This window comes from Pseudophryne corroboree, chromosome 11 (genome assembly GCF_028390025.1).
Source record: "Pseudophryne corroboree isolate aPseCor3 chromosome 11, aPseCor3.hap2, whole genome shotgun sequence".
Lineage (NCBI taxonomy): Eukaryota > Metazoa > Chordata > Amphibia > Anura > Myobatrachidae > Pseudophryne > Pseudophryne corroboree.
This window is the reverse complement of record NC_086454.1, coordinates 70,433,342-70,452,838: the sequence shown is the minus strand read 5'-3', so window position 1 is coordinate 70,452,838 and position 19,497 is coordinate 70,433,342. Positions and strand designations below refer to the sequence as shown.

Here is a 19,497-nt window from a genome sequence, read left to right as displayed (position 1 = left end):
TAGAGGCCACGGATCGTCCGTGACCATCTCTTGAAGTTCCGGGTACCAAGTCCTTCTTGGCCAATCCGGAGCCACTAGTCTTACTCCTCTTCGCCGTATAATCCTCAATACCTTTGGTATGAGAGGCAGAGGAGGAAACACATATACCGACTGGTACACCCAAGGTGTTACCAGCGCGTCCACAGCTATTGCCTGCGGATCTCTTGACCTGGCGCAATACCTGTCCAGTGTTTTGTTGAGGCGAGACGCCATCATGTCCACCATTGGTTTTACCCAACGGTTTAATAGCATGTGGAAAACTTCTGGATGAAGTCCCCACTCTCCCGGGTGAAGGTCGTGTCTGCTGAGGAAGTCTGCTTCCCAGTTGTCCACGCCCGGGATGAATACTGCTGACAGTGCTATCACGTGATTCTCCGCCCAGCGAAGGATCCTGGCAGCTTCTGCCATTGCCCTCCTGCTTCTTGTGCCGCCCTGTCTGTTTACATGGGCGACTGCCGTGATGTTGTCCGACTGGATCAACACCGGTCTTCCTTGAAGCAGAGGTTCCGCCTGGCTTAGAGCATTGTAGATTGCTCTTAGTTCCAGAATGCTTATGTGAAGAGACTTTTTCAGGCTCGACCACACTCCCTGGAAATTTCTTCCCTGTGTGACTGCTCCCCAGCCTCTCAGGCTGGCATCCGTGGTCACCAGGATCCAATCCTGCATGCCGAATCTGCGGCCCTCCAATAGATGAGCCTCCTGCAACCACCACAGAAGGGATACCCTTGTCCTCGGCGACAGGGTTATCCGCAGGTGCATCTGAAGATGCGACCCTGACCATTTGTCCAACAGATCCCTTTGCATGGAATCTGCCGAAAGGGATTGCTTCGTAAGAAGCTACCATTTTTTCCCAGGACTCTTGTGCATTGATGTACAGACACCTTTCCTGGTTTTAGGAGGTTCCTGACCAGGTCAGATAACTCCTTGGCTTTTTCTTCGGGAAGAAAAACCTTTTTCTGAACTGTGTCCAGAATCATCCCCAGGAACAGCAGACGAGTTGTCGGCATTAATTGGGATTTTGGAATATTCAGAATCCATCCGTGCTGCTTTAGCACCTCTTGAGATAGTGCTAAACCCATCTCTAGCTGTTCTCTGGACCTTGCCCTTATTAGGAGATCGTCCAAGTATGGGATAATTAATACGCCTTTTCTTCGAAGAAGAAATATTATCTCGGCCATTACCTTTGTAAAGACCCGAGGTGCCGTGGACAAACCAAACGGCAGCGTCTGAAACTGATAGTGACAGTTTTGTACAACGAACCTGAGGTACCCCTGGTGTGAGGGGTAATTGGAACGTGGAGATACGCATCCTTGATGTCCAAGGATACCATAAAGTCCCCTTCTTCCAGGTTCGCTATCACTGCTCTGAGTGACTCCATCTTGAACTTGAACTTCTTTATGTACAGGTTCAAGGACTTCAGATTTAGAATAGGCCTTACCGAGCCATCCGGCTTCGGTACCACAAAAAGAGTGGAATAATACCCCTTCCCTTGTTGTAGAAGAGGTACCTTGACTATCACCTGCTGAGAATACAGGTTGTGAATGGCTTCCAAAACCGTCTCCCTTTCTGAGGGGGACGTTGGTAAAGCAGACTTCAGGAAACGGCGAGGTGGCTCTGTCTCTAATTTCAACCTGTACCCCTGAGATATTATCTGCAGGATCCAGGGATTTACCTGCGAGTGAGCCCACTGCGCGCTGTAATTCTTGAGACGACCGCCTACCGCCCCCGAGTCCGCTTGCGAAGCCCCAGCGTCATGCTGAGGCTTTTGTAGAAGCCGGGGAGGGCTTCTGTTCCTGGGAAGGAGCTGCCTGTTGCTGTCTCTTCCCTCGTCCTCTGCCTCGTGGCAGATATGAATAGCCCTTTGCTCTCTTATTTTTAAAGGAACGAAAGGGCTGCGGTTGAAAGGTCGGTGCCTTTTTCTGTTGGGGAGTGACTTGAGGTAGAAAGGTGGATTTCCCGGCCGTAGCCGTGGCCACCAAATCCGATAGACCGACCCCAAATAACTCCTCTACGCATCGCCTGTCCACTGTCGTGTCCATAAAGCTCTTCTGGCCGAAATGGACATAGCACTTACCCGTGATGCCAGTGTGCAGATATCTCTCTGTGCATCACGCATATAAAGAAATGCATCCTTTATTTGTTCTAACGACAGTAAAATATTGTCCCTGTCCAGGGTATCAATATTTTCGATCAGGGACTCTGACCAAACTACCCCAGCACTGCACATCCAGGCAGTCGCAATAGCTGGTCGTAGTATAACACCTGCATGTGTGTATATACCTTTTTGGATATTTTCCATCCTCCTATCTGATGGATCTTTAAGTGCGGCCGTCTCAGGAGAGGGTAACGCCACTTGTTTTGATAAGCGTGTTAGCGCTTTGTCCACCCTAGGAGGTGTTTCCCAGCGCTCCCTAACCTCTGGCGGGAAAGGGTATAAAGCCAATAACTTCTTTGAAATTAGCAGTTTTTTATCGGGGCACCCCACGCTTCATCACACACGTCATTTAATTCTTCTGATTCGGTAAAAACTACTGGTAGTTTTTTCACACCCCACATAATACCCTGTTTAGTGGTACCTGTAGTATCAGCTAAATGTAACATCTCCTTTATTGCCAAAATCATATAACGTGTGGCCCTACTGGAAAATACGGTTGATTCGTCACCTTCACCACCGGAATCAGTGCCTGTGTCTGGGTCTGTGTCGACCGACTGAGGCAAGGGGCGTTTTACAGTCCCTGACGGTGTTTGAGGCGCCTGGACAGGCACTAATTGAGTGTCCGGCCGCCTCATGTCGGCAAACGACTGCTTAAGCGAGTTGACGCTATCCCGTAATTCCACAAATAAAGGCATCCATTCTGGTGTCGACCCCCTAGGAGGTGACATCCTCATATTTGGCAATTGCTCCGCCTCCACACCAATAACGTCCTCATACATGTCGACACACACGTACCGACACACAGCAGACACACAGGGAATGCTCTATACGAAGACAGGACCCACTAGCCCTTTGGGGAGACAGAGGGAGAGTCTGCCAGCACACACCAAAAAACGCTATATATGACAGGGATAGTCTTATGATTAAGTGCTCCCTTATAGCTGCTTTTATATTAATATATTGCCATTTATTTTGCCCCCCCTCTCTGTTATACCCTGTTTCTGTAGTGCAGTGCAGGGGAGAGACCTGGGAGCCTTCCTGACCAGCGGAGCTGTGACAGAAAATGGCGCCGTGTGCTGAGGAGATAGGCCCCGCCCCTTTTTCGGCGGGCTCGTCTCCCGCTATTTAGTACATTTAGGCAGGGGTAAATATCTCCATATAGCCTCTGGGGCTATATGTGAGGTATTTTTAGCCTTTTTAAAGGTTTTCATTTGCCTCCCAGGGCGCCCCCCCCCCAGCGCCCTGCACCCTCAGTGACTGCCGTGTGAAGTGTGCTGAGAGGAAAATGGCGCACAGCTGCAGTGCTGTGCGCTACCTTAAGAAGACTGCAGGAGTCTTCAGCCGCCGATTCTGGACCTCTTCTTGCTTCAGCATCTGTGAGGGGGCCGGCGGCGTGGCTCCGGTGACCATCCAGGCTGTACCTGTGATCGTCCCTCTGGAGCTTCATGTCCAGTAGCCAAGAAGCCAATCCATCCTGCACGCAGGTGAGTTCACTTCTTCTCCCCTCTGTCCCTCGTTGCAGTGATCCTGTTGCCAGCAGGAATCACTGTAAAATAAAAAACCTAAGCTAAACTCTCTAAGCAGCTCTTTATGAGAGCCACCTAGAATTGCACCCTTCTCGGCCGGGCACAAAAATCTAACTGGAGTCTGGAGGAGGGTCATAGGGGGAGGAGCCAGTACACACCACCTGACCTGTAAAAGCTTTACTTTTGTGCCCTGTCTCCTGCGGAGCCGCTATTCCCCATGGTCCTTTCAGGAACCCCAGCATCCACTTAGGACGATAGAGAAAAATAAATCAACGTCACCTTTATCCATCGTAGTCAAGTCCTCCTGCAGAGTGATTGACCACTTTGCTATAGCTTTTGAAATCCATGCACAGGCAATAGGCCATAGTATAGCCCCTGAAGCTGTGTATATGGATTTGAGCGTAGCATCCACTTTGCGATCTGCCGGGTCTTTCAACGCGGTAGATCCCGGGACTGGTAAGACCACCTGTTTTGACAGCCTAGAGACAAAGGCGTCAACTATAGGCGGTGACTCCCATTTTTTTCTATCATCTTTCGGGAAGGGAAAAGCAACCAGAACCCTTTTAGGGATCTGGAATTTTTTCTCCGGGTTTTCCCAGGCTTTTTTAAATATAGCATTTAATTCCTTAGATGCAGAAAAGGTGAGAGGGGCTTTCTTACTGTGAAAAAGGCCTCCTCAACCTGCTCAGAAGGTGTGTCATAAATATGTACCACATCCCGCATGGCCTCAATCATCAACTGCACCCCCTTAGCAAGTGATGCCGTCCCACTCGACACATCCCCATCACCGTCTGTTGTGTCAGAATCGGTATCCGTGTCATCCTGCATAATTTGGGCAAGAGCACGTTTGTGAGAATGTACCGCAGGGGGCCCTGAGGGAGCAATATCGGACCATACTGCCATAGAGGACTGCAATACCTGAGTTGCATGCTCAGTCCTTGCAACCGTTTCAGAAATCTGATAAATAGCCCCCCCTAAGAGAGGCTAACCACTCCGGTTCTCTAGCTGGGATCTATGCTACAACAGTGCAATCCTGATTACATGGGATGGGATCTTCCTGAGAAGATAAATCCTCTAGAGACAGAGTCTCTAGACATGTTTGCTTGTACACCCCACATACACACAGGGTATGGGGCAGACAGAGTTTCCCCCCCAAGAATGGCAGAGAGACACAGAGATTGGAGCCAACCCACACACAGCACTATATAGGTATACGGAGACCCTTAACCAGCGCTGACTGTGTCCCTTAATAGGTGGCACAGTCTTTACACAGCCTCCCCTCCCTTCTACAACCCCCTGGTACCGTACAGATAGCTGGAGGTGCTCTGGAGGGACTGCTCTTCCACTGGCAGCGTGTCTGCAGGCAGGAAAATGGCGCTGAACGCTGCTAGGTCCGCTCTGGGAAGCTCCGCCCCCTTAATGGCGCTGTCTTCCCGCTGTTCCAAGATTATACTGGCCTGAGGATTTTGTGCTGGCTGAGATCTGCGGACCCCGACAGGCTTTCTGGTCAGTGTAGGGTTAAGGCACCGGCTCAGGGCGCCCTCACAGCGCCGCACCAAGTGCCACTGAGCCCCCCCCCCGGAGCGCAGTTAGTACTGCGCTCCTACCCTGTAGCCGCCATCTTCACATCGGCTCCCTGCTTGTTAGGGAGGCGATGACTCACTCGCCACACTTCAGCTCTGTAAGGGGGTGGCGGCATGCTGCTGGGGTGAGCGTTCCCCTGCGGCGGGGAGTGATCTATCCCCTCTGGAGCTCAGTGTCCAGTCAGCAGAGACAGTGGCTCAGACCCCACAGGGCGGACACTGCTACCCCCTCAGTCCCTCGATGCAGGGAGGCTGTTGCCAGCAGTCTCCCTGTAAAATAACAAACTCTAAAATAAACTTTTCTAAAGAAGCTCTGTAGAGCTCCCCTAGCTGTGACCGACTCCTCCGGGCACATTTTCTAAACTGAGACTGGTAGGAGGGGCATAGAGGGAGGAGCCAGCCCACACTGTTAAACTCTCAAAGTGCCAATGGCTCCTGGTGGACCCGTCTATATCCCATGGTACTTATATGGACCCCAGCATCCTCTAGGACGTTAGAGAAATTACAGTTAGGAGCTGATTGGTTGGTACTTTATCACCATGCAATTTAACACTCTCCAAGACTTGATAAATCTGGGCCTTTGAAAGCAGAAACCAAAAAGCAATTTATTTTCAACCCATTTTTGCTAATCCGGAAATAGATAGATAGATTATGGCTCGTGCACAGTATATATATTCCATAGATCACTGGTAGTTTAACAGGAACCTAAGGCTCAAGGCAGCAGCACCAGCAGCTTCCACCGGTTGCTATGGAGCTGCAGAGCCGGAGCGTCACGCGTTGCTAGGGACACAGCTATGGACGGTTTCTGTCGCCAGGAGGGGATTCTGCAGCGTCGGAAAGCGTCTGCGCTCATTGGCCAGCTCCCGCAGTGGCTGATGGGAATGGTTACCAAACTTCGTCATTTTGAATGCTGGCTGCTGCCTGTTTTGCGGTGTAAACTGTTTGTGATGTTCCTCCGGTGAAACCACCGAGCTGTCCATGGGAGTCTGGTGATGAGATACTTCGTATGAGCTGCGTCCCTGGCACCGAGAAGAGTATTTCTGTGTAGAGGGGTGTACTGTGCGAGCCCTTCCCCTGGTAAGCTCAGTGAGTTACTGTAGAATCAGAGGAATAAGATAATCTCCGATGCTTCATTTACTGCCCATGTGCACATTGCAAATAGAAATGCCTCAATAGTAAGTCCCAGACACAGTGACTATAATATATCTTGTCTATATCCCTCCTGCATCCTCATGCACCTGTCCTTACAGCTCCTCTGCGATGAATACAGTATATGCTCCCATCTGTGAGGCCCACACAATACAAAACAAGTGCAGGAAAACCTTGCGCTTCGCCCTCGCTTCTGAGAAAGCTTTAAAGCCTGGTCACCAAGCCTTCCTGCAGAATAATGTACTTAATAAACTCTACCATACCAATCTGCAATAGAATCTTGGATGGCTGTCCAGACCTCCGTCATTGGCAATACCACCAATGGCTGTCGCGGCTGCCATGGAGATGGGGGACACGGTAGAAGAGCCTGGGTGGGAGTAGTGGCAGAAGGGAGGTAAAATAACCAATAGTGCAGAAGACGCAGGTGCGACATACAGATGCCGCCACGTTCATCTTTGCTGCGATGTGTCCCGCTACACGGTGCGCCGGGCTTTGATTGTTTGCAGCCATCCGTTATTGCAATAGGAATTTAATGAAGCAATCGCAGGCTGTGATTAGTCACAACCCAACATGTCATGCAGCAGACCGCGATGCAGCTTGCCACATCGCAGCAAAGATGAGCGTATCTGTAAATAAACAATCATAGTGTACCTGCTATTTTGCTTCCTTTGACCTGGTCATTTCCTATTTCTGCTCCTTTCATAATTTCATTTCCAATTCTAATAATGTGGCCCCTTATGTTAACTGATCTTAAAATGGACAAATTAATGTTTTATGCTTGTGTACATTTCTGTGCATGCAGAGCCGGCCTTAGGCGTAGGAAACTAGGCAAATGCCTAGGGCATTTGTTATGCTTAGGGGCATCAGCAACTTCTGCTGATTAAAATGATATGCTGCATGCCTATATTCTGTTTGTGACTGCGGCTGTATCTGCATACGAAATGCTACGTTGCAGTGTATTCCTGGAAATCACTGTAATTTAGCATTTCGTATGCAGATACAGCCACAGTCGCACACAGAATATAGGCATGCAGCATATCATTTTAATCAGCAGAAGCTGCTTGTGCATCCTAGCCACATGGTAATGCAAATAATATGATGCATTTTCATAAACAAAAGGCACCCGACGTTAGCAGAGCTGCCTGCTTACTCATGACAGGCATCTCCTGCAGAACTAGCGGCGGTGCTAGGGGGCACCAGCCAAACTCTTGCCTAGGGCATCATATTGGTTAGGGCCGGCTCTGTGTGCATGTATAAATAGAAAATGTATTCTGTACTGTACAGTTGCAAAGACATTTCGCTTAGGATCCCCATCACTGCAAAAGCATTAGTCTGCAGGCCTATCCATTTTATACAGTCAACAGAACCCTCCCAGGTTATGTTCTATCCTTTTTATGAATAGAAGTATGTATATGATGCACGTACTTTCGTCCTAGATTATATGAAGAAAACCACTGCTCGTTTTAGTCCATTCTAGAGATTTTCCATACTTTTCTTTCAGCCTCCCGGGAAATTGGTTATGTCTTCCTCTACCACTAATGCACGATCTTCTGAGGGGAGGCATTCTCATTCCACTCCCCAGAAGGACATCGAAGCAGAGGCTGTAATGGTGCGCTCAAAGAGCTGTGAAGTCAGCAGCACCAGAGGCTCCACCTATTCTTCCTTATCACCGATATGTCATGATAGCTATCGAAGTGACTTTGAAGACCAGGTTCTCCATTCAAATGCATTGGTGGATGAATCCGAAACAAGAAAACCTTGGTAATTTTATTTCATATTTCACCATGTGCAAATAGTTGTCTCTTCTGAATACATTTAGCCATTTATTATTGTAGTAGTATTATACTCAAAACTACAGTGAATAGTAGATATATATGGTTATACTATAACGACTCAGTCAGTTATTTTGTAAACTGTAGCGCCTGCCTGTATGGTGCCTTTCATTAGTTGAAGTGTCTGTCACATTGTTTAATAATGCCAGATTTTTCAGTCACCGAAAACAAACAAAATTTTGCTATTGATGCAATAGAGGTGTTGGAATGGGGTTCCAGTCAGAATGTCGACACCAGAATGTTATGGAAAATTTAGATAATAGTAACTTGCACCCCAACAGCAGCTCGTGCTCCGATCCTAATAGCATTACTTCTTAACACAATCAGAACAGTAAGAAAAAATTGAACGACTCCCAAGCACTGTTCTCTACATATACAAGTTTCCTTCTGCTGGACTCCAACCACAGGTATCCTCAAAGAGTAGAAAACGTTTGAAATGCATATACAGTCCATTTTCAATTCCACTGTTTTGAAAAGGCAAATGGTCCACCACTGACCTGTAGGCAGAGCCCTATATTCTTATAACGGTTTCTTTTAACTCTTCACCATCAGTGTGTTCAAACCCAATACAATTACTCATCTCATTGGTACATAGCTCACCTTTAGTCAAAACCCTGTGTTCACTGAAAGGTATCTTTTACTCCAACTCCACCGCGGACAGATGGTATAGATGTAGTCCACTCTCAATATTGCATACACCGGCAATAAAATATATATACCTCATGCATTATAGGTACATAAATTTTTTCTCTGACGTCCTAGTGGATGCTGGGAACTCCGTAAGGACCATGGGGAATAGCGGCTCCGCGGGAGACTGGGCACAACTAAAGAAAGCTTTAGGACTACCTGGTGTGCACTGGCTCCTCCCACTATGACCCTCCTCCAGACCTCTGTTAGAATCTTGTGCCCGGCTGAGCTGGATGCACACTAGGGGCTCTCCTGAGCTCCTAGAAAAGAAAGTATATTTTAGGTTTTTTATTTTCAGTGAGATCTGCTGGCAACAGACTCACTGCTACGAGGGACTAAGGGGAGAAGAAGCGAACCTACCTGATTGGAGCTAGTTTGGGCTTCTTAGGCTACTGGACACCATTAGCTCCAGAGGGATCGAGCACAGGACCCGACCTCGATCGTTCGGTCCCGGAGCCGCGCCGCCGTCCCCCTTACAGAGCCAGAAGCATGAAGATGGTCCTGAAAATCGGCGGCAGAAGACTTCGGTCTTCAACAAGGTAGCGCACAGCACTGCAGCTGTGCGCCATTGCTCCTCATGCACACCTCACACTCCGGTCACTGATGGGTGCAGGGCGCTGGGGGGGGGCACCCTGAGCAGCAATATTAACACCTTGTCTGGCAAAATAAGCACAATATATAGTCCTAGAGGCTATATATGTGTAAAATACCCCTGCCAGGATCCATAAAAAAGCGGGAGAAAAGTCAGCCGAAAAAGGGGCGGGGCTATCGCCCTCAGCACACTGGCGCCATTTTCTCTTTACAGTGCAGCTGGAAGACAGCTCCCCAGGCTCTCCCCTGTAGTTTTCAGGCTCAAAGGGTTAAAAAGAGAGGGGGGGCACTAAATTTAGGCGCAAATCTGTGTATTATAGCAGCTATAAGGGAAAAATCACTGTGGGTAGTGTGAATCCCTGCATTATATAGCGCTCTGGTGTGTGCTGGCATACTCTCTCTCTGTCTCCCCAAAGGACTTTGTGGGGTCCTGTCCTCAGTCAGAGCATTCCCTGTGTGTGTGCGCGGTGTGTCGGTACAGCTGTGTCGACATGGTTGATGAGGAGGCTTATGTGGAGGCGGAGCAGATGCCGATAAATGTGATGTCGCCCCCTGTGGGGCCGACACCAGAGTGGATGGATAGGTGGAAGGTATTAACCGACAGTGTCAACTCCTTACATAAAAGGCTGGATGACGTAACAGCTGTGGGACAGCCGGCTTCTCAGCCCGCGCCTGCCCAGGCGTCTCAAAGGCCATCAGGGGCTCAAAAACGCCCGCTACCTCAGATGGCTGACACAGATGTCGACACGGAGTCTCACTCCAGTGTCGACGAGGTTGAGACATATACACAATCCACTAAGAACATCCGTTGCATGATCTCGGCAATTAAAAATGTGTTGCACATTTCTGACATTAACCCAGGTACCAAAAGGGGTTTTATGTTGGGGAGAAAAAGCAGACAGTGTTTTGTTCCCCCATCAGATGAGTGAATGAAGTGTGTGAAGAAGCGTGGGTTCCCCCGATAAGAAACTAGTAATTTCTAAAAAGTTACTGATGGCGTACCCTTTCCCGCCAGAGGATAGGTCACGTTGGGAGATATCTCCTAGGGTGGATAAGGCACTCACACGTTTGTCAAAAAAGGTGACACTGCCGTCTTAGAATACGGCCACTTTGAAGGAGCCTGCTGATAAAAAGCAGGAGGCTATCCTGAAGTCTGTATATATACACTCAGGTACTATACTGAGACCTGCAATTGCCTCAGCATGGATAGTGCTGCTGCAGCGTGGTCTATTACCCTGTTAGGACAGGGATACTATTTGCTAACCATAGAGCATATTAAAGACGTCGTCTTATATATGAGGGATGCACAGAGGGATATTTGCCGGCTGGCATCCAGAATTAATGCAATGTCCATTCTGCCAGGAGGGTATTAGGGACCCGGCAGTGGACAGGCGATGCTGACTTTAGAAGGCACATGAAGATTCTGCCTTATAACGGTGAGGAATTGTTTGGGGATGGTCTCTGGGACCTCATATCCACAGCAACAGCTGGGAAGGAAAAAATTTACCTAAAGTTTCCTCACAGCCTAAGAAAGCACCGTATTATAAGGTACAGTCCTTTCGGCTTCAGAAAAGCAAGCGGGTCAAAGGCGCTTCCTTTCTGCACAGAGACAAGGGAAGAGGGAAAAAGCTGCACCAGACAGCCAGTTCCCAGGATCAAAAATCTTCCCCCGCTTCCTCTGAGTCCACCGCATGACGCTGGGGCTCCACAGGTGGAGCCACGTGCGGTGGGGGCGCGTCTCGGGAACTTCAGCGACCAGTGGGCTTGCTCACAGGTGGATCCCTGGGTTCTGCAAGTAGTATCACAGGGATACAAGCTGGAGTTCGAGGCGACTCCCCCTCGCCGTTACCTCAAATCAGCCTTGCCTGCTGCCCTCGAGGAGAGGTAGTACGGGCGGCAATTCACAAGCTGTACTTCCAGCAGGTGATAATCAAGGTACCCCTCCTTCAACAAAGCCGGGGTTAATAAAATTCCACAATGTTGGTGGTACCGAAACCAGATGGTTCGGTGAGACCCATTCTAAAATTGAAATCCTTGAACACTTATATACGAAGGTTCAAGTTCAAAATGGAATCGCTCAGGGCGGTTATTGCAAGCCTGGACGAAGGGGATTACATGGTATCACTGGACATCAAGGATGCTTACCTGCATGTCCCCATTTACCCTCCTCACCAGGAGTACCTCAAAATTGTGGTACAGGACTGTCATTACCAATTCCAGACGTTGCCGTTGGTCTTTTCCCGGCACCGAGGGTATTTACCAAGGTAATGGCCGAAATGATGATACTCCTTCAAAAAAAGGGAGTTCTAATTATCCCGTACTTGGACGATCTCCTTATAAAGGCGAGGTCCAGGGAGCAGTTGTTCGTCGGAGTAGCAGGAAGTGCTACAACAGCACGGCTGGATTCTGAATAGTCCAAAGTCGCAGCTGGTTCCTACGACGCGTCTACTGTTCCTGGGTATGGTTCTGGACACAGAACAGAAAAAAGGGTTTCTCCCGGAGGAGAAGGCCAAGGAGTTGACATCTCTAGTCAGAGACCTCCTAATACAAATACAGGTGTCGGTGCATCAAGGCACGCGAGTCCTGGGAAAGATGGTAGCTTCTTACGAAGAAATTCCATTCGGCAGGTTCCATGCAAGGATCTTCCAGTGGGATCTGTTGGACAAGTGGTCCGGGTCGCATCTTCAGATGCATCGGCTGATAACCCTGTCCCCAAGGGCCAGGGTGTCGCTGTTGTGGTGGCTGCAGAGTGCTCATCTTCTAGAGGGCCGCAGATTTGGCATACAGGACTGGGTCCTGGTGACCACGGATGCCAGCCTTCGAGGCTGGGGGGGCAGTCACACAGGGAAGAAACTTCCAAGGTCTATGGTCAAGTCAGGAGACTTCCCTACACATAAATATTCTGGGACTAAGGGCCATTCACAATGCCCTAAGTCAGGCTAGACCCCTGCTTCAACACCAGCCGGTGCTGATCCAGTCAGACAACATCACGGCGGTCGCCCATGTAAACCAGCAGGGCGGCACAAGAAGCAGGATGGTGATGGCAGAAGCCACAAGGATTTTCCGATGGGCGGAAAATCATGGGTTAGCACTGTCAGCAGTGTTCATTCCCGGAGTGGACAACTGGGAAGCAGACGTTCTCAGCAGGCACGACCTCCACCCGGGAGAGTGGGGACTTCATCCAGAAGTCTTCAAAATGATTGTACACCATTGGGAAAGGCCACAGGTGGACATGATGGCGTCCCGCCTCAACAAAAAGCTAAAAAAATATTGCGCCAGGTCAAGGGACCCTCAGGCGATAGCTGTGGACACTCTGGTAACACCGTGGGTGTACCAGTCGGTGTATGTGTTCCTTCCTTTGCCTCTCATACCCTAGGTACTGAGTATACTAAGACGGAGAGGAGTGAGAACTATACTCGTGGTTCCGGATTGGCCAAGAAGAGCTTGGTACCCAGAACTTCAAGAAATGATCTCAGAGGACCCATGGCCTCTGCCGTTCAGACAGGACCTGCTGCAGCAGGGGCCCTGCCTGTTCCAAGACTTACCACGGCTGTGTTTGACGGCATGGCGGTTGAACACCGGATCCTTAAGGAAAAAGGCATTCCGGAGGAAGTCATTCCTACGCTGATTGAGGCTAGGAAAGATGTGATCGAAAAACACAGCATATGGTAAAAATATGTTGCTTGGTGTGCGGCCAGGAAGGCCCCAACGGAGGAATTTCAATTGGGTCGATTTCTGCAATTCCTACAGTCAGGAGTGACTACGGGCCTAAAATTGGGTTCCATTAAGGTCCAGATTTCGGCTCTGTACATTTTTCTTCCAAAAAGAACTGGCTTCACTGCCTGAAGTTCAGACTTTTGTTAAGGGAGTGCTGCATATTCAGCCCCGTTTGTGCCTCTAGTGGCACCGTGGGATCTCAACGTGGTGTTGGATTTCCTGAAGTCGCATTGGGTTGAGCCACTTAAATCCGCAGAGCTAAAATACCTCACGTGGAAAGTGGTCATGCTGTTGGCCTTGGCGTCGGCCAGGCGTGTATCAGAATTGGAGGTTTTTGTCATGCAAAAGCCCTTATCTGATTTTCATATGGATAGGGCGGAATTGAGGACTCGTTCCCAATTCCTTCCTAAGGTGGTATCAGCTTTTCATGTGAACCAACCTATTGTGGTGCCTGCGGCTACGTGGGACTTGGAGGACTCCAAGTTACTGGACGTAGTCAGGGCCCTGAAAATATATGTTTCCAGGACGGCTGGAGTCAAGAAAACTGACTCGCTATTTATCCTGTATGCACCCAACAAGCTGGGTGCTCCTGCTTCTAAGCAGACTATTGCTCGCTGGATCTATAGCACGATTCAACTTGCACATTCTGCGGCTGGACTGCCGCACCCTAAATCTGTAAAAGCCCATTCCACGAGGAAAGTGGGCTCTTCTTGGGCGGCTGCCAGTGGGGTCTCGGCTTTACAACTTTGCCGAGCTGTTACTTGGTCGGGTTCAAACATTTTTGCAAAAGTTTGATACCCTGGCTGAAGAGGACATTGAGTTTGCTCATTCGGTGCTGCAGAGTCATCCGCACTCTCCCGCCCGTTTGGGAGCTTTGGTATAATCCCCATGGTCCTTACGGAGTTCCCAGCATCCACTAGGACGTCAGAGAAAATAAGATTTTACTCACCGGTAAATCTATTTCTCGTAGTCCGTAGTGGATGCTGGGCGCCCGTCCCAAGTGCGGATTGTCTGCAATACTTGTATATAGTTATTGCCTAACTAAAGGGTTATTGTTATGAGCCATCTGTTACTGAGGCTCAGTTATTTTTCATACTGTTAACTGGGTATAATATCACGTGTTATACGGTGTGATTGGTGTGGCTGGTATGAGTCTTACCCGGGATTCAAAATCCTTCCTTATTGTGTCAGCTCTTCCGGGCACAGTATCCTAACTGAGGTCTGGAAGAGGGTCATAGTGGGAGGAGCCAGTGCACACCAGGTAGTCCTAAAGCTTTCTTTAGTTGTGCATAGTCTCCTGCGGAGACCCTATTCCCCATGGTCCTTACGGAGTTCCCAGCATCCACTACGGACTACGAGAAATAGATTTACCGGTGAGTAAAATCTTATTTTTCTTTTATTTAAAAAAGACATAAAAAACAGTCCATTAAACGAAGCATATCAAAACCCAAAGGAACGGCAGGACCAGAAATCACCTCACAACCCTCGGATGGAAATGTAGGGGGGGAGTTCAAGTGGAGAATAAACTTAACAACAATTAAGTGGTATGAATAAAAAACACAAATACTCTAGTGAGGGATACTGTCAAGCCTAGGGATAATAGCCTTATTCTTACTAACGCGTTTCGGAACTGGTGTTCCTTCCTCAGGGTATGCCAGATTTTTCAGTCGCCGAAAAACAAAATGTTGCTATTGATGCAATAGAGGTGTTGGAATGGGGTTCCAGTCAGAATGTTGACATGGACGTTAGATTGACATAAAGAATGCAGACATTTAACACATTGGGCTTGATTCAATTCGAGGACAGTTGAATAGTGCCGGGAATTAGCTCTTGGTGCTATTCAATACAGCGCCACATGACACCCAACATTGGGATTTCTTCTTGCATCCCCAGTGGGATGCGGGCAGAAATCTGCCAAAAGTGCCGTCGCAATGCTGATTTCTGCCCTTAGCGCGGCAGAAACAGCATTGCAACAGTCACTTAAGTCGGAGAGTGCCCGTTCTCCCGACAAAACACCCTGTTTAGTCCAGGAGAATGGGCATTCTCTGACTTGCCACTGCGCTGTATTGAATAGCATCGGGAGCTAATTCCCTGCGCTATTCAACTGTCATCGAATTGAATCGAGCCCATTGACACTGGTATGTCAACGGTACAGTTTTGTTTTATTTTTAGGGTAATGGTCAGGTTTAGGGTTTGGCTAAAATAATGTAGAAACCCTGTATGTCTGCATTAATTTTAAACATGTTGACATTTGTGAATATCAACATTTTACGTGTCGACTTAGCATTGATGTCGTCATTCTGGTGTCAATATTTTGACTGTCGACATTCTGAATGTCAACTTTTCATGCCACACCCCCTGTGGGAATGAAGCATGTCCATGTCTTAAAGGTTCTGCATGATGTGCCGCTGGGCATCTGTGCTTTGTGCATATTGGGCACTTGCATATATGGGGTGCGAGGGGAAAACATGTAATGCCAGTAGGACAAAATGTGCCATTCTGGAATGTCGTATGATGGCAATGCCAGAAATGTAATTCCCTCCTAAGAGCTCAGAATAACTGGTGACCCTTAAAGCTATTGTACCAGGCTTACCATCCCTTGCCCAAACTTGGACACAGGTTTCCTGACTTTGCCACAGACTGCTTTGGAAACTGCGTTAAGAGAAGCACTTGCTTATATACATTTCTCTCTCTTACCATGTGTGGGCACCTTAATATGTACAGCAGAGAGTTAGATTTGGGTGCGGTGTGTTGATACTGACATCTAAATTGCAGTGTAAGAATGAAGCTGCATAACATTTCTTGGCTACATGCAAAAGCAGCCAGTATTTATCCTGCACACAGGAATAGAAAATAAGAATTTACTCACCGGTAATTCTATTTCTCGTAGTCCGTAGTGGATGCTGGGAACTCCGTAAGGACCATGGGGAATAGACGGGCTCCGCAGGAGACTGGGCACTCTAAAAGAAAGATTAGGTACTATCTGGTGTGCACTGGCTCCTCCCTCTATGCCCCTCCTCCAGACCTCAGTTAGAATCTGTACCCGGCCAGAGCTGGGTGCTCCTAGTGGGCTTTCCTGAGCTTGCTAGAAAAGAAAGTATTTGTTAGGTTTTTTATTTTCAGTGAGATCTGCTGGCAACAGACTCACTGCTACGTGGGACTGAGGGGAGAGAAGCAAACCTACCTGCTTGCAGCTAGCTTGTGCTTCTTAGGCTACTGGACACCATTAGCTCCAGAGGGTTCGAACACAGGGCCTGACCTCGATCGTCCGTTCCCGGAGCCGCGCCGCCGTCCCCCTTGCAGAGCCAGAAGACAGAAGAAGAGCGATGAAATCGGCGGCAGAAGACTCCTGTCTTCATTAAGGTAGCGCACAGCACTGCAGCTGTGCGCCATTGCTCCCACAGCACACCACACACTCCGGTCACTGTAGGGTGCAGGGCGCTGGGGGGGGGGGGGGGGGCGCCCGCCCTGGGCAGCAATTATAATACCTTTTGGCATAAAATACACATAATACAGTCAGCTAACTGTATATGTGTAAAAAACCCCGCCATTAAGTTACAGAAAACGCGGGACAGAAGCCCGCCGCTGAGGGGGCGGGGCCTTCTTCCTCAGCACACCAGCGCCTTTTTCCCTTCACAGCTCCGCTGGAAGCACGCTCCCCAGGCTCTCCCCTGCAGTATCCAGGTACAAGACAGGTTAAAAAGAGAGGGGGGGGCACATAAATTTAGGCGCAAATCAATACAGACAAGCAGCTATTGGGAAAATCACTTATTAGCAGTGTAAATCCCTGTGTTATATAGCGCTGTGGTGTGTGCTGGCATACTCTCTCTCTCTGTCTCCCCAAAGGACTTTGTGGGGTCCTGTCCTCAGTCTGAGCATTCCCTGTGTGTGTGCGGTGTGTCGGTACGGCTGTGTCGACATGTTTGATGAGGAGGGTTACGTGGAGGCGGAGCAGGGGCAGATAAATGTGGTGTCGCCCCCGACGGGGCCGACACCTGATTGGATGGATATGTGGAAGGTCTTAACCGACAGTGTCAACTCCTTACATAAAAGGTTCGATGACGCAGCAGCCTTGGGACAGCCGGGGTCTCAGCCCGCGCCTGCCCAGGCGACTCAGAAGCCGTCAGGGGCTCATAAACGCCCGCTAGCTCTGATGGTAGACACAGATGTCGACACGGAGTCTGACTCCAGTGTAGATGAGGATGAGACAAATGTACAGTCTACAAAAGTCATCCGATGCACGATTACTGCAATGAAAGATGTATTGCCCATTTCTGACATTAACCCGGTTACCACCAAGAGGGGTATTATGTTTGGGGAGAAAAAGCAGCCAGTGACTTTTCCCCCATCGGATGAATTAAATGATTTGTGTGAAGAAGCGTGGAGTTCCCCTGATAAGAAACTAGTGATTTCTAAGAGGTTACTGATGGCGTACCCTTTCCCGCCAACGGATAGGTTACGTTGGGAAACATCCCCTAGGGTGGACAAGGCGCTAACACGCTTATCTAAAAGGGTGGCACTGCCGTCTCAGGATACGGCCGCCCTAAAGGAGCCTGCGGATAGAAAGCAGGAAGCTATCCTGAAGTCTGTGTATACACACTCTGGTACTCTACTGAGACCTGCTATTGCTTCAGCCTGGATGTGTAGTGCTGCAGCAGCATGGACTGATTCCCTGTCAGACGACATTGATTCCCTCGACAGGGATACTGTTTTGCTAACCCTCGAACATATAAAAGACGTCGTCTTATATATGCGGGATGCCCAGAGGGACATTTGCCTGCTGGCATCTAGAATTAATGCAATGTCCATTTCTGCCAGGAGAGTATTATGGACTCGGCAGTGGACAGGTGATGCTGATTCTAAAAAAACACATGGAGGTTTTGCCTTATAAGGGTGAGGAATTGTTTGGGGACGGTCTCTCGGACCTCGTATCCACAGCAACTGCTGGGAAGTCGACTTTTTTTACCTCAGGTTCCCTCACAGCCTAAGAAAGCACCGTATTATCAAATGCAGTCCTTTCGGCCTCAGAAAGGCAAGCGGGTCAGAGGAGCATCCTTTCTGGCCAGAGGCAAGGGTAGAGGAAGGAAGCTGCACCAGGCAGCCAGTTCCCAGGAGCAAAAATCCTCCCCTGCTTCCACTAAGTCCACCGCATGACGTCGGGGCTCCACAGGCGGAGCCAGGTGCGGTGGGGGCGCGTCTCCGAAACTTCAGCAACCAGTGGGTTCGCTCACAAGTGGATCTCTGGGCTGTACAAATTGTATCTCAGGGATACAAGCTGGAGTTCGAGGCGACTCCCCCTCGCCGTTACCTCAAATCAGCCTTGCCAGCTGCTCCCAGGGAAAGGGAGGTAGTACTGGCGGCAGTTCACAAGCTGTACCTCCTGCAGGTGATAATCAAGGTCCCCCTCCTTCAACAGGGCAGGGGTTACTATTCCACAATGTTTGTGGTACCGAAACCGGACGGTTCGGTGAGACCCATTCTGAATTTAAAATCCTTGAACACTTCTATAAAGAAGTTCAAGTTCAAAATGGAATCGCTCAGAGCGGTTATTGCAAGCCTGGAAGAGGGGGATTTTATGGTGTCGCTGGACATCAAGGATGCTTACTTGCATGTCCCCATTTACCCACCTCACCAGGAATACCTCAGGTTTGTGGTACAGGACTGTCATTACCAATTCCAGACGTTGCCGTTTGGTCTCTCCACGGCACCGAGAATATTTACCAAGGTAATGGCCGAAATGATGATACTCCTTCGGAAGAAGGGAGTTATAATTATCCCGTACTTGGACGATCTCCTCATAAAGGCGAGGTCCAGAGAGCAGTTGTTGGTCAGCGTAGCACTCTCTCAGGAAGTGTTGCAACAGCACGGCTGGATTCTGAATATCCCAAAGTCGCAGCTGATTCCTGCGACGCGTCTGCTTTTCCTGGGCATGATTCTGGACACAGAACAGAAGAAGGTGTTTCTCCCGGTGGAGAAGGCCCAGGAATTGTCATCTCTGGTCAGGGACCTCCTGAAACCAAAACAGGTGTCGGTGCATCACTGCACGCGAGTCCTGGGAAAGATGGTGGCTTCTTACGAAGCAATTCCCTTCGGCAGGTTCCATGCAAGGATCTTTCAGTGGGATCTGTTGGACAAATGGTCCGGATCGCATCTTCAGATGCATCGGTTGATCACCCTGTCCCCAAGGGCCAGGGTGTCTAGGCTGTGGTGGCTGCAGA

The 19,497-nt window shown here is 49.2% G+C and overlaps 1 protein-coding gene across 1 annotated transcript in view; it reads left to right on the top strand.

Moving 5' to 3' along the window:
- Positions 1 to 6,098: 6,098 nt before the first annotated feature.
- CCDC34 (coiled-coil domain containing 34) overlaps positions 6,099 to 19,497 on the top strand; it is a 123,180-nt gene continuing 109,781 nt past the window's right edge. Inside the window, exons 1-2 of the mRNA XM_063944410.1 lie at positions 6,099 to 6,380; positions 7,954 to 8,213. Of these exons, the coding sequence (XP_063800480.1) occupies positions 7,972 to 8,213 (242 nt within the window). The 5' untranslated portion in view covers positions 6,099 to 6,380; positions 7,954 to 7,971. The remainder of the gene's footprint in view (positions 6,381 to 7,953; positions 8,214 to 19,497) is intronic.